This window comes from Daldinia caldariorum, assembly GCF_022478825.1.
Source record: "Daldinia caldariorum strain CBS 122874 unplaced genomic scaffold F4812scaffold_11, whole genome shotgun sequence".
Lineage (NCBI taxonomy): Eukaryota > Fungi > Ascomycota > Sordariomycetes > Xylariales > Hypoxylaceae > Daldinia > Daldinia caldariorum.
Genome location: NW_025953047.1, coordinates 1,079,322 through 1,093,760, shown reverse-complemented (window position 1 = coordinate 1,093,760; position 14,439 = coordinate 1,079,322). Strand labels below are relative to the sequence as shown.

Genomic DNA, 14,439 nt, shown 5'->3' with positions numbered 1-14,439 from the left:
AAACTTATCGCAAGGGCTGAAGGCCCAAGGGTCCCTTATAAATCTTGCACGTGCCAGGGAACTTCTGTCAGCTGCAAGCAATTGGTAGACCTTTATTCGATTGTGACAGCGTGGCGGCAACGTCAAAAGTTTACTTAATGAACTTAACCTTCGGCTTAGGCTGCCGAGCCGCTAAGGTTTAGGGGGGTGGGTACCTCCAACAGTGATTGTACTAGGTTAGTATCAAATTATAAGAGGAGGGCCTTATAAGTCAGTTTAATGTAGTAAACTCTACACACACACACAGACACACACTCCCTCTTTCTCCATTTCCCTCAAGTTGTTCATGAGAATATAGTATTATGAATGTCGTCAGAGTTCATTTCGTGACTATATTATTTTGAATAAGGCATCATTCAGCGCACAAGATGACAACGCCGGCTCAGCTCCAACTCGAAAAAGAATATCTACTAGGTAATAAAGTAATATAGCCCCAAGGGCCAATCTATACAATCAAACAACGCGGTTCCATTGCCGCGTTTAGAGATATCCCATGCTTCGTAATCATGCATCGGACACAACCAAAAAAAACGCCAGTGCCAGGATCCTCGCCATGGTCCTTGGTATTGTACAAGCGACCGGGTGATCACATGTGTGCGCCCCTATCCTTCCCCTTTGCCCCCGAATGATTTTTTTATCTCCCACATACCGAATGCATAGTGAGTTTGGAAGCGCGACGAGAAGCTTCACTATAATCCCCTGGCCGTCAGTCGTTATATCCTACCTGATATCATTACTTAGGCCTCTACCCTAAATTGGTTGTTATTGTTATTGTTGGACTTCTCCCCTGCCTTCTCCCCTGCTGGTGCTGGTGCTGGTGCTGCTGCTGCTGCTGCTGCTTTCGAGTCCTGGTTTGACCCTTGTTGACTCTCGGATTCCCTCTCTTGTTGGGCTTCCTTAGCCAAGTTTTGTATTTGGGATTTATCTTGCTCCCATTGAGCATTAGTATCACTAAACTGCTCTTTGACCTTCTTCTCCCGTTCTTGCCTTTCTTTTTCTTCGGCTTCCTTAGCCTGGCGCTCTGCTTCCATTTCCTAATATTTGATTAGTATCTGCTTAAACTGTAAGAATTAGCTGTTCGACTTACCTCCATGTGCCGGATATCGTCAACACTAGGCTCATACAAATGCCAGATTGTGTAGTGAGGAAGCCCAACCACGGAGAATTGCATACGCTTGGCCATCTAAATCCCTTGTCAGTATCGATCTGCAGAACCAAGAAAAATGAGTATTCACCTTGCCGAATCCTTCAGTTTCTGCATGCTTTTCGAAACTAAAGGCGGGAAAGTGGACACCCGATCTGAAAACCCTCGCCTTGGCTAAAATACTAACACCTCCTACACCATCGATTTCCATTTCCATATCCGGATCACCGTAAGGATCACGGAGATAAGCAAGATGAGGTCGCCAAGTAGCATATTCGGCATATCCCTCCACGATCACGGCGTCTTCATCAAGTGTATCAGCAAGTGCCAATGCCGTTTCCGATTCTTGCCAAGAATTCAAATCGTAGGGCTGCTCGCCACCAAGCCAATCAGGCAGTGGCCGCCAAACGTCTACATCATTGTTAGTACCGAGTAACGAAAGAGAAAACAGACCTCGAGAGAGCTTACTAGGCACGATAACATCCTTATTATGACGCATCAAGTCCTCCAGGATGGTAAACGGTGCAGTCTCGACGTCAACATCCCTCCAGTAAACCCACGAATGATACGGACGGAGAGTTGCGCTCAGAAGCCAGTTACGTGCCTGCGCCATCAACTTTCGGCGACTTGCCTGCGCAGCAAACCCGTGACGACTCTCGACATCTTGATTGACCTTCTGACCAAAATCCTTTTCGATGATAGATATTTCTCCGTAAGGCAGTTTTGGGTCCTCGCTGGCTTGCAACGCTTCCAGCTTCTCCACAAGCACTTCTAATGTCCTGTCTTTCGAGTCGGAAACGAGGAAAGCGAGGTCGATAAGATGATGAGGGTATGTAAAGTTTCGGAGGTGAGAAAACATCATGTTGAGATGGGGTTCGGCATCTCGAAGTGGAACGCATAGTAGGATACGTTCTTCTCTTTCCCAACCACGAGCGGTACCCTGGACGTTTGAAAGATCGTAGTAGCGCACGGTGTCCATCAAAACATCTCCACTTGAACTTAGAAGACCCAGAGAGAATAGAGAAGTAAATGTTCCACTCCCTGGTCGGATAAAAAACCAAATTAACACAATAACAACAATGCTTATACCCAATCGCGTCAGTAGATTCCTTCGTCGACGAGCGGCAGGTGTTGAGGCGCGAGGTTGAAACCTAACAAACGATATTTCGGTTAGAAAATGGGTTTGATTGCACACTACTCAGAGAACCCAGAGCCAATAACGCGTTGAAGTCAAGAGAAGTTCACCAACCTATGGGGAGAGATATCGAAGGTATTGGTATTGCGTGGGTAACCATTGGAAAATCCAGAGGAATGATGCCTGGGCATCATCTTGGAACTGGTCGAGGATGCATATGAGGGTAACATTCGAAATACTAGAGCGACCTAGTCGACAAGAACGAGAGGCGCGCAAAGGGTTGCTCAAGATTGAGGTGGACGGCACAACCCTTATTTCGAGATGGGCGCCGTTAGGGGCTTAAAGTCGTAGGGGGGGCGCGAAGAACTTCTATAGATTCATGAGTGAGGACAACGGCGGCGAAAAGGTTTTCAAGTTGAAAGGTTGAAAATTCGAATTGGCAGAATAGAGAGGTGAGGTACTTGGGACAAATTCACCTCGTTGTCAAATACACGCATACATGCCAACGAAAAATGCAACGACAAATATATCAAATACGAGAGAGGTACAAGGACGAAATGATCAAAAAGGTGTCGAGTTCAGAATCATGCTAATTGCGCTAACGTCTATCACCTAAATTAGAACTTTGATAAGCACATAACGAGAACAGACGAACAGACGAAGCTTTGCCAAGCCAGGCTAGTCAGTTATTGAAGCCGTTTCAGATTTTGGTCTGCTTTGGCCTGTTTGGTCTGTACGTATTTTCGTCTGATCTATGGATGATGTGCACGGACCATTAAGGCAGGTAACCGTTAAATCACATGTATCTGTTCAACTCGTACATGTACCTAAAGCCTTACGCTTTGGTTTATTAAGCATCACCATTCACTTCCTATATCATGCTTCTTCTCACATAAATCAGAGATTTAACAACCCACAGCAAATTGGAAAGCCATATCTTATAAGAAAACGGCCCAAAGTCCTGTGTAATTATTTTTAGAAGACATCTCGACCTCCGTAGTAGGTTTGGTGGGAGGTACCTAAGTTATATACCTGTTATATGACTTATGACTTATAACCTGACCTCTCAATATTAATCCCTAACATACCCAGAATCAGCCAGAGCTTGGGTCGAATGGTCTTTTCTTCTCCCAAATATCTCCCTCACTTGTTCTGCCTTGCGTTCCGCTACTGTCAATCTATTTTTGCTAAACATGCCAAAAGTGAAGAGTATAGCAACAGCTCCGATAATTGCGCATACTCGCATGTCTTCGTTGAACGCGTCGGCATACGCTTGCACAGTAGCCTCTATCTCGCCCTCCAGCAGACTCGAGCTATCGCCGTCAAGCATAGGAGCCTCGCCTGGTTGAATACGTCCACTCAGCGCTTGAAGCTTAACACCTAAAGTCGCTGAAGAGGCTGCAATACCTATACTACCTCCTAAAACTCGGGCCTGGGCCATCAGACCCTGTGCAGGGGCTAACAAGTGGTTAAAACAGGTTTCGAGAAGCTTTTGATAGCGGAAAACTCACCATGATCTCTGATTGATGAATGAAAGGTCGCCACCATGGTTGCTGTCGACACAACCATCCCGAATCCAAGGCCAACAAAAACAAGAAATCCCAAAGCTTTTTGCTCAAGCTCAGGCGAGCTTGAAAGAGTTGATAGAAGTCCGCAGCCCAAAACTACCAGACAGGTAGCAACGAACATTGTCTCAAATATTCTGTCTTTCTTTCCGTTGATTGCGCCAGCGAGAAGAGATCCCACGGCGCTTAATCCCAACATCGGAAGCAGCATAACGCCTGCAATAAGGGAACTCTTGCCGTTCACTACCTGTAACCTCAGCGGAAATGCATATATAACAAGCATATAAGGAAACCCCAAGAATAAAGTATTGAGCACCGCTGCCGCGTACACACGGTCACGCAGCAAGCGCATCGGGAGTGCTGCGTCTATGACATTGCCCAACCGCCGTTCAACAAAGATAGACCATGAAAACAATCCAAGCCACGAGATTATTCCGAAGATAAGCGGAACAATGAATACCGGCTTAGACCACTGATCTTCCAGTACAGCAGCATTCTGAAATGGGAAAACGACCAACACGGAAGCTGCGATGAGAAGTATCGAGCCAGTATAATCTAGCTCTCTCCAAGACCTTTTCCCAAAATGAGGTAAATACTGGGGTGGCGGCCAGGTGAAGTAGAACAGGAGCGTCGATACTGCGCCAATAGGTCCACTAAATGTTCTATCAGCATATTAGAACAAACCGCGCGGCTGGAGAAACACACTTGATCCAAAACACCCATCGCCAGGTTGTATATTCAGTCAATACGCCGCCGAGGACCGGTCCCAATACGCTTGACATAGTAATGACAATGCCTACTAGACCTCCAATGAACCGTTTTATCCTCTCTGGTGCAACTTCCGGGAGTATTATCATCGTGATAGAATACAACCCTCCCTTGAGTCAGTCATTTTTTACTAATTGTATTAATTATTACTCACCTGAACCTCCAAGTCCCTGCAATGCTCGACATGCTATTAGCTGGACAAGACTCTGGGCGAAACCACACGCGATAGAAAATGCGATGAATATGAGATAGGATGCAATAAAGGCATTTCGGCGACCGATTATGTCAGAAACTCGAGCGAATAAAGAGGCACATCCAAGATACACCAAAGCATAAGCCAGCGCGACCCAGTTTATGGATGCCAAATCGTCAAATTCGGCGGCTATCGAAAAAATGCTCGTAGCTACGATCGAAGTATCGAGGAACGATAGCAGCAAGCCCACGAGAAGCCTAGTTCCTTGTTAGATGAACGACTAGGCGCTAACAAAATGCCCTGACTCACCCAATGCTAAATAACCAGAAGCGTAATAAAGGTAATTCCGGACGAGTAACCTCAAGTTCAAAACTGGAGACACTCGAAACGGGAGCAAGAGTTTCGGTGTCTTCGCTTCTGTTCGTATGTTCCGCGCGTAGGTCCATGGCAAATCGCTCGACAGGCTTTCGATATGTCTTCCGCCTGTTGTGGGAAGGCTTCGCCTTTATCAAGGAGTTTGAACAAAGAATCACTTTACTTGAAGTGTATGGTGCTACAATCCCCACTTACACTCAGATACACTTGTATCACTCTTATAGGATGTCACCAAGTTACAGCTACGTCGAAGGAGAGACATCTCGAGTAAGGCAAACCAAGTGCCTAATCGCCCTAAGCGGACGCCAATTATAGGAGGGTACCGATAGTCCTTCCTACGTTTATCTTTGCTTTCCTTGTTGATCACACTCACACGCTTACCGAGACAACATTTCTATCGAACCTCGGCAGTGTCGCTCACGTTTGGTTGTGGCAGTGTACAACTCCAGCCCCACCTGATGCCATTTCGAGATATTCTGGGGTAACTAGTTCCAGTCTGCTGGTAACACTGTACGCCGTGAGCGTCCCTTGCGACCCTTCCAATCCCATTATGGTATCGTTTACTTTAGGTATACTAGTGGTTTCAGCTAGACTCATATCAAACAATACTTGTCTAGACATTATACGGTTATGATGGGAAAAGTAGGTTGCTTTCTTGATTAAAAGCGATTCTCGAACGGCAGTTTCCAAGCGCTGGCGTTAGAAACCCGTCTACGTCGGAGGTGATTCCATATCTACCTAATATTAGGTTAGGTACCTCATAACACCAGCCAGCACGAAAATAGTAATTCTCAGGTAAATGAAAATGATCCACAGGGTATCCGTCTCCTTCGATTATCTATCATTCGGGATTTGCATTAAGCTAGCACAGCATCTCGGTACCGTTGCAATTAGTCACATACCAGCGACAAGTACAACTAGGCCGAGCGTTTCCAATGGACCGACAAGTTTATATTTACTTCACTCAGTTCCACCGGTTTCACTCCACGTCCGGGTTCTGGTCTTGCCGAACACATTTCTCTACCTCGTACGCGAACCTGAATCATATCAACAGAACTTAGACTACAAGACAATTAGAATTTGAGGAACGGTGTTTAAGCTTGCTCTACGTACCTATGTGTTCTGTGCTCTGGGAAGGTATTACTCGTATTAGCAATCTTGCAGCCAGAAGCCGACGGTCTTTTGAACATCGCCACATTAAGTACCCAACTAACCTAACCTTACTATAAGTTACAAGAACCAAATTAAGAAGTATTTCATTTTATACTTGCTTCGTCATAACAACACGAGTCTTCTGGACCGGCTGAAATACTACACACGTATAACCATCTTAGAAGCTAATTACCTGTAGGTAGCTCTAGTTTAACAGCCTGGTATACCTTGTGCTAATAATATATTTTCCATTCCTCTATTTTCGTCAAAGATATTCTCACTATCGGTAACCTAAAGGCCGTACACTTGCTTAACCCAGGCAGCCATTATAGCTGTGAATTTTAGAAATTCATACAAAGGGATGGAGTGCGAAGAATTTCTATTCTATTCTAGCTACCCCTTTTCCAATTTTGACCTATCAGCTTTTCTTCCAGTAGGCTCAGCCTTAAGCATAGGTACCTCTAGATAGGTATTGCTTTTCAGCCTCTCTTCGCCTCCCTTGCATAAGCCATTATAGAGATATGCTTATTGTAGTGCTTAGATCCGCGGCTTGGCTCATCTGGCTATGCGTTTCGGCCACTAGAATCTGCCATGTGCCTGGCGCCATAGACTAATTATCGCTGGCTTTGTCATTGTCTTTAATACCTATCATGCACGTGTCAGTTTGTAATACCTGACAGATAAAATTATCTTCATACCTGAGGGCTATTTACATATTTAGGTACTTAGGTATGAAATATGCCATCTCCTTAGTATACCGCGAACTGTGTCCCGCAAGTCGTGACAGAGGAAACTCAGCTTGACGAGTAGGTATGTTTCTCGACATTCATGCTGTTCGGAAGACTTAAAATATACTTTCTATGTAGGTTACTAGCTAATCTTGAATTTTCTTATGGAAACACTCTTCAATAATACCTAGGTACCTAGGTACCAATTAATTATAATAACGCAGCGACACATTGTTATGATCACATGTTTTAAATAGGGGTGCCCCTGAAGTACGTACTATTACTTACAGGTAGGTACCTTCTGTAAAGAGGTACTGCCGTTTTAATTGGATGAGTCAGCATTCTGGCACGGCTGTCTTTATGTAACCAAGTAGGTACTTAGATACCTGTCAACATTACGCTATTACGGCTGAACCCCACTAGCCACCGTCTCTCGCGGGGGCTGTGCCACCCTGCGAACACCGAAACCTTCCAGCATTCGCCAAGTCATACATGTAGTACATGTTGTTTGTTATTTTATTATTTTATTTGGTCTAAGGAATTTTCGGAAGGTGGAATACATGATACCTACTAGGGAACCTTTATTGTCACCATATCCCGTTAAATAAGAATACCGAGCCTAGGTAACTTTTAATCTCAGCAAGCCTCGAGACCTCGGTACAAACATGACGGAGATCGTGATGAGCCAAACACCACCTATTCTCCACGGGCCGACCGAGAAAGAGAAGAAGTATGATAGACAGCTCAGGCTATGGGCTGCTAATGGTCAAGCCGCTCTCGAATCAGCTAATATTCTCCTCGTGAACTCTGGCGCCGGCACCGTTGGCATAGAAACACTGAAGAACCTTGTCTTACCAGGTACTTACATCTTATAATCATTTAACCTTCTTAGCTCATATGAAAATGTAGGCATTGGAAAATTCACGATAGCAGATGACGCCTTGGTGAACGAGGCTGATTTAGGCGTCAACTTCTTTCTCGATGAGGGCTGCCTGGGAAAGCTCAGGTCAGAATGCTGTACGAAACTGCTCCAAGAACTGAACCCAGAGGTCCAGGGGGAATGGTTTCCAAAGAAAGAGGTGCGCAAAACGCACTTGGGTAGACCTGTATAGCGATGCTAATGCGATTTCACAGGGCATTTTAGATCTACAAAGTATTCTCGAGTCTTCGTCTACCTTCACACTCATCATGTACACGCATCCTATCAAAGAGGAACTCCTTTCGATTATGAAGTCTTACGCTCGTGAACATAAGACGCCCCTGGTAGCGATTCATTCTGCCGGGTTTTATTCTTATTTCCGCATTAGTCTTCCGGGAACATTTCCAATAGTCGACACCCACCCCGAGGTAGAGAAGACTACTGACCTTCGACTCTTAAATCCCTGGCCTGAACTCGTCGAGTTTTCTCGAGATATGACGAAGGACATTGATGTCTTGGATGATCATGAGCATGGGCATTTGCCATATGTTGTCTTATTGCTCCACTACCTCGAAGAATGGAGACAATCACACAACGGCCAGAACCCCATCAGCTATAATGATAAGACGGCATTCAGCAAGTTTGTCCTGAGCAAGGCGAGAACCAATAACCCGGAGGGTGGGGAGGAAAACTTCCAAGAAGCCGCCACTGCGATCAACAAGAATATCAAGGCCCCTGAATTAGAACCTGGTGTGCAAGAAATTTTTAATCACCAAGTCTCGGATGAGGTATGGGTCATATGATGTGCATAAGAAATATTCCAGACTAATGTCGATTAGATTGAGAGCCGGTCATCTTTTTGGGTTATCGCAAAGGCGATTGAAGCATTCTACAACAAGCATGGTTGTCTCCCCCTGCCAGGGGCGTTGCCCGATATGAAGGCCCAGTCTACTGTCTATGTCAAACTACAGAACATATACAAGGAAAAAGCTCGGCGAGACGCCCTGGAGGTGCTAGAAACCGCCAGGGCCCTACCTGGTGGCAAAGAGGTTGATCCCGCTGAGGTAGACCTCTTCTGTAAGAATGCTCGATTTGTGAAGCTCATCAATGCAACGCCAACGAGTGAAGATCTCGATGCAATCTTTGGTTAGTGGCAATCAATTCCCTTGACTTTCTCAAAAGTGGGCTGACCTCCTCTCGATAGACGCTGAGACGACAAACGACGAGGCAGCCGAAGCCATGAAGGTCGAGACCGACGGGGCATTTACTCTCCCCATGTCTAATCTCTTCATTTATCTGGCTCTTGTGGCGACTAGCCACAATGTAGCGTCTACCGCCGATGAAATCATAAGCTCCATAACAGGTTTAATACCAAAGGCAGCCGGGAACCAGAGAGTACTGGAAGCTGCCCAGGAAGTAGCACGAGCTGCTGGCGGCGAACTTCACAACATATCCGCGCTCACTGGAGGAATGGTCGCGCAGGAAATCATCAAAATTATCACGAAGCAGTATATTCCAATCGAAAATACCTGCATATTCGACGGCATCAGTAGCCGGTGCCAGGTACTTCGGCTATAGTAGGTGGGCCCCCGGGAAGGTTGACGGCTAGCTAGCAGAAGAGATTCCCATAGGCATATCATCCGCAGATCCGGGTTATTCATGGGGGAATTGGAGAATTTGTGGAGAATGTCGAAAAGCCTGGAAGCTTGGCATACTACATATTCACACCATCTCTCCTTTCTGGCTGGAGAAGGCGGGGGATGTTGTTGTCGGACCGCAGACCCTCTGCGGTAATGCCAGAAATGATGTACGACAGCTACTAAATGTAGCCTAATCGTACCCTCGGTCAACGATAAATAATTTTACCTTCACTAACTATTACGAAAGAAACCTACCTACCTAAGGTACCTACACAACTAGATGAAGTCACAACCAGTTACACTAAACATGGAGTGCATGCTGGTGCTTTATGTTATTCTCCATGAATGGTTGAAGTGACGCTGTGGCTGCCACATGCTTGATATTGGCCTTGAAAATTCTGGGTTACGTGTGTCCACTCCCCAATACAACTGTACAATCGAAATTGCTCTGGATCAGATCTAAGAGGGTGTAACTTTCAGGTACGGGAGCATTATGAAACGCCAGCTATCTTTCTTTCTACCGGAGTTGGTACATAATATCCCTATTATCCTCCACTGAGTACGACTCTACATCTAATAGTAGAACAAGTTGGTAAGCGTTTGGCTGTTATATGTAGCGTTGTTTCGTAGCTTTAATGCTTTATGCATGATACAGGTAAAATACCTTTGATTTTTGGAGGTAAACTCATGCGTGTCTCCCTAACTTACCCATGTAGTCCGTAAATAAGATACGTAAGTCGAGGCCTAGTTACAGGTGCCTAGCTAAAAGTCAGTAGGGTTGAATACGAAGGTGTGTGTAAGTAGAGTTTTCAGAGTTCTACGTCGCTCTATAACACCTACTTGGTCTCTACCTACCTGTTACTGGACTTTTGATAGGCCCATTAGTTGTCTTTTCTTTGATTGGAGAATATTATTATCGGACAAGCAGACCGTCGAGGCATGGAGAGTTATCATGCAACATATTAAAAGAGTCCAGTCGGGTGGTGGCTACTAATGAAGTGCACAAGGAGCGTACGAATGGCTTCAATATATATAATGTCATGTTACTCAGCTCTAAAGAGGTCGGTAATATTCCGGAATGGGCGCTAAGACTGTGTAAGTGTCCCTAGGCAGACGAAAGGGGAATAATAGGCAGATTAAGGCGCGACACCTACCCCAGATGTTCGCGGTGGCACTCCTAGAAATATAAACGGGCGGAGAATTTAATTTATAGGCCAATGAGGTCGAGCATTCTTGCCATTCTGATTGGTCCCTAGGGTATTTCTGCGTTGTCAGCGAATTTCTCGGTCAGCCATCTTATTTAAGTTGTCGACCACACCAAACCATGGCCTTACGTGAACGAACCATAAGCTTGATTAGGCCAAACACGCATTATCTTTCCTGCAAGGTAGAGCGTAGAAGCTCGATCTGGACAACGAGGCACGTGGACCTGTCCGCATTCTGCTCTCCTCACTTAATATCTGTATATCCGAAGAGTGTCCGTTATGGCTCACACTTAGCCACTCACGAGCGTGGTTTACTTTACGACTCCAATACCTGTTAAACCTCATCATGAGAATTGAAACTTCATTGAGGAGTTCACACCAAAGCACGGGGCACATTCATAGATATCATAATTCAGAGCCGAGTCTAACCTCTGCAGTCATTATTAACAACCTTGCGACTTGTTATTCATTCATTTAAGCTACAAGTACGTATCTCATTTCACTCGTATGTCATACTAACACTGATGCCCTTGTAAGCCCAAGAGAATTTTGACTTAAATGATATGAGATTATAATAGCGATCGCTGTCCCAACTGGGTGACACTGTGTCGACAACCAACACTTATCTTGGATTTTCACGTCGGTTTAGGCGCCAACTAATCCTCTTAAAGGTATGTTACATCTCCAAAAAGAACTTCAGTACGGGCAGGTGGAGTCTACAATAGACAAGATTAATATGCCGTAGCCTCTAGGATGGCAGAGTTGTGTCATGACATTCTGCGCCAAGAGGGTTGACCAACGGAAAGTTTCTCGCTTTCACTCGGTTTTGCCTCACTACCTAGAGGTAGAAATCTACGACCATCTCCGAACGTCGACTATGTGCATAAGCGAGTGGCATTTCAATATAACCATCAATGTCAGCTGCCTTGCCTTTTGAAGTTCACTGCACTCCACACTCCTGCCGTACGACGATGAGGAGTTGCAGGTATCCAATCGACGGGAGTGTGGGGTAAAATCGACGAGCTTGGCGGCAACACCATGCCAGGAACTGAACCTGAATAGGACGCGAAGGGAAAAAAAAAGAAGAAAAAGTTTGCAGCGCAGCATTGTGATGGGCGATCCGGAGACAATTTTTTTTTTTTTTTTTACCCGGGACTTGAACAAACTCTTGCCTTGGCGGGACACTCTGAGAGACATCTTGAAGATGCCAGGGCAGCTTGTCATCGACAACATTACATCACACGCAATTTCCACATCTGAGTCGGGCTGACCCGGATTTGGAGCAGAGATTTTGATAAAATACGTAGATGATAATTCGTGAATAGAATGTTATGCTGAGCCCTTCCAACCCTGCTATGCCATGATTGTAAGGAATAAAGCCAACTGAGGGGATCGTGAACAATGGGTCAAGTTCACGATGTGAGCGCGAACGTGATGGGTTCTAAGATGTTGCCAAGATGTGAAGAATCAAACAGCGTACCGCTCTCCCGAGACTAACTATCTTACGTTAGCAAAGCGTGCGGTTGAGGTAGCCAAGGTAGCCAGCCAATCCCGAAGCTGGCTTGCTGGTTCTTCAAGTTCTCCGCCCCGGCATCGCGGAAACTTTCTGCATCGGCTTTTCCGCCCCTGATCTCATCTCGCTGCGGTGCGTCGAGCGACGACGATCTAAATGTGTAAGTTATTGTTAACAAAAGAAAAGACTTAGTAGTTTAGGTATTCAGCGATAATGCTAGCATGACAGAGATACAAAAAGATCTCCCGGGTTGACAAGTCGCTTACTTATCTTTCCAAGACCTGGGGATACATAGTCGAGGGCGGTTAGCACTTAGCGATTGTACGTGTAGTATCTAACAGCTTCATACGCATTATTGCTATTCATGGTACGAATTATGGGGGGTTTTTGATGAAGTGCACGCACATACGGATCCGTACGTGCCTGGCGTTGAGACACTAAGTCGGCGCTTGCTACGTTCTGTATATTAAGTCGAGGTCATGAGTGGTCTGCAGCGGCTTCTCCCTGATCATAGCCCCGGGCCGTGTATGTAAGTCTCTCACGACTCACACCCATCGTTCGAGTAGGCAAAAACTGAGTCAGTACCTAAGGTACCTATAACCCATGTTTCGTTTGCACGGCTCGTTTGCCGGTCAAGCCTTTTTCAATGTAGCTAAAAAGGCCGACGACCCCTGCCGCGCATCTCCCCTGCCCTAAAGGCTTGGAGGATGCTTAAGTGCCTGGTAAGATAGTATGGTATTGTATTGACCTCGCGGTTATGAGGAGATATTAGCAGATCTTATAGGCCTGCTCACAATTTCCCATTGTAACCTGTTACGGGTACCTACAAATTCTGGCCGTTAATCCTACTCGAAATCCTTTAAGAAACATAGTACCTAGTGATCGCGGGGCCGCCCCTCGAGCGATGGCTCCCCGTGGCTAAGTGGGCAGGGATCCAGGGGTGTAATGTTCATGGGGAATCCTCTTCCGCCAGTGAGAATCGAACCTGGCCTTCCCTAAATCTACACCAATAACTCCATGCAAATCCAAACAAGACGCCAAAAAGACATGTCAAAAAATGGTAACTTTTCTAAGTAACGCTATTAAAACCCCCTTGAAAAAATCTTGTTTGAAGTTTCCCATTGAATACCTTATGCCTAATGCATGAACTTATTACCCCAGTTCTACTCCTTGGAGCGGGAGGCTATTTCACGCGACCCCCTGACGTCTGTCTGATGTCCTGCACGTCAGTCACTGCTCACATGGCTTTCGGATTATACCTCAAGTTGCCGAACGGCAATCTATAGCCTAGCCCCGGCATGGTCGACCAGCTGTCCAAGGGCTGAAACACTGGCACTGCTATCTCATCTTATAGGTGCCTAGTATTATATTCGTTCAAGTGCTCATCGCCTTGAAGTCGCTAGGTACCGCTGGCTAACAAAGGGCATGAAGACCTTTGATGAGCGTTACAATGCTAGGTACTCACTTGGCTAACTCAGATGAACAATGCTACCTACCTAGGACCTAGGTACATAGTACCTTACCTATATACTAGACTTGACATGGCAAAATATCATATGTCTACCCCTTGTCTATCCTAGATCTGGTATAGATACACCAGAGCATATGCCAATCAGCTGTTGAGAGCTGTTGACTCTTGTGGCAAACGTGTTAATCATTGCTCGACAGAGCGGCATCGATATCTAGATGCGCGCTTCCCTACCTATCCAAATCTCAAGGTTCTCTGGTACGAAAAGCACATCCCATGCCCGCCATGCCTACCTAAGGTACCTTAACTCTTAGTACGTAAATCTAGCCTGCTCGACCTGTCACATCTTATAGGACGTATGTAGGGAGGTGTGGAGGCATGCCTGGATGTGCTATAGCCTCTCGGTTCCTGGGCAAACTAGCAACTTAGAGTCCTTTACAAGGTTGCGTTACTCCACACAATCTATTTACTTGCCTTTCATCTACAGATTCTCCACGCCTCCCCGTCAAAATGGGTTACAAGGCAATACCTTATATAAATCTTCATCGTCTCCCGTGTTGTCGGTCCTGGGCCCAAGACGGCTCTCCACATCGCC

At 45.8% G+C, this 14,439-nt stretch overlaps 3 protein-coding genes across 3 annotated transcripts; 1 reads left to right on the top strand and 2 right to left on the bottom strand.

Moving 5' to 3' along the window:
* Nucleotides 1-334: 334 nt before the first annotated feature.
* On the bottom strand, nucleotides 335-2,967 carry F4812DRAFT_433291 (glycosyltransferase family 62 protein). Its single transcript, XM_047934617.1, has 5 exons — nucleotides 2,433-2,967; nucleotides 1,652-2,334; nucleotides 1,275-1,594; nucleotides 1,127-1,222; nucleotides 335-1,073 (listed from the first exon to the last, which is right to left on the bottom strand). The coding sequence occupies exons 1-5, from the start codon at nucleotides 2,546-2,548 to the stop codon at nucleotides 777-779; spliced, it is 1,512 nt and encodes a 503-aa protein (XP_047789256.1). The 5' UTR covers nucleotides 2,549-2,967; the 3' UTR covers nucleotides 335-776.
* Nucleotides 2,968-3,739: 772 nt separating this feature from the next.
* On the bottom strand, nucleotides 3,740-5,654 carry F4812DRAFT_71068 (major facilitator superfamily domain-containing protein). Its single transcript, XM_047939343.1, has 4 exons — nucleotides 5,154-5,654; nucleotides 4,806-5,101; nucleotides 4,589-4,757; nucleotides 3,740-4,536 (listed from the first exon to the last, which is right to left on the bottom strand). The coding sequence occupies exons 1-4, from the start codon at nucleotides 5,288-5,290 to the stop codon at nucleotides 3,777-3,779; spliced, it is 1,362 nt and encodes a 453-aa protein (XP_047789255.1). The 5' UTR covers nucleotides 5,291-5,654; the 3' UTR covers nucleotides 3,740-3,776.
* A 1,887-nt stretch (nucleotides 5,655-7,541) lies between these two features.
* On the top strand, nucleotides 7,542-10,154 carry F4812DRAFT_70991 (uncharacterized protein). Its single transcript, XM_047939342.1, has 5 exons — nucleotides 7,542-7,957; nucleotides 8,009-8,178; nucleotides 8,234-8,806; nucleotides 8,858-9,164; nucleotides 9,223-10,154. The coding sequence occupies exons 1-5, from the start codon at nucleotides 7,765-7,767 to the stop codon at nucleotides 9,594-9,596; spliced, it is 1,617 nt and encodes a 538-aa protein (XP_047789254.1). The 5' UTR covers nucleotides 7,542-7,764; the 3' UTR covers nucleotides 9,597-10,154.
* The last annotated feature ends 4,285 nt before the right edge of the window (nucleotides 10,155-14,439 follow it).

Excerpts from the sequence above, each read along its gene's own strand:
- F4812DRAFT_433291 (XM_047934617.1), bottom strand. The coding sequence starts at position 2,548 with ATGTTACCCTCATATGCATCCTCGACCAGTTCCAAGATGATGCCCAGG. Across the intron at positions 1,595-1,651 it reads TAAGGATGTTATCGTGCCTA|ACGTTTGGCGGCCACTGCCT; the intron begins GTAAGCTCTCTC and ends ACAATGATGTAG. Across the intron at positions 1,223-1,274 it reads AAACTGAAGGATTCGGCAAG|ATGGCCAAGCGTATGCAATT; the intron begins GTGAATACTCAT and ends CAAGGGATTTAG.
- F4812DRAFT_71068 (XM_047939343.1), bottom strand. The coding sequence starts at position 5,290 with ATGGACCTACGCGCGGAACATACGAACAGAAGCGAAGACACCGAAACT. Across the intron at positions 5,102-5,153 it reads TTCTGGTTATTTAGCATTGG|GCTTCTCGTGGGCTTGCTGC; the intron begins GTGAGTCAGGGC and ends ACAAGGAACTAG. Across the intron at positions 4,758-4,805 it reads GCAGGGACTTGGAGGTTCAG|GGTTGTATTCTATCACGATG; the intron begins GTGAGTAATAAT and ends GACTCAAGGGAG.
- F4812DRAFT_70991 (XM_047939342.1), top strand. The coding sequence starts at position 7,765 with ATGACGGAGATCGTGATGAGCCAAACACCACCTATTCTCCACGGGCCG. Across the intron at positions 8,179-8,233 it reads AATGGTTTCCAAAGAAAGAG|GGCATTTTAGATCTACAAAG; the intron begins GTGCGCAAAACG and ends GCGATTTCACAG. Across the intron at positions 8,807-8,857 it reads ATCACCAAGTCTCGGATGAG|ATTGAGAGCCGGTCATCTTT; the intron begins GTATGGGTCATA and ends AATGTCGATTAG.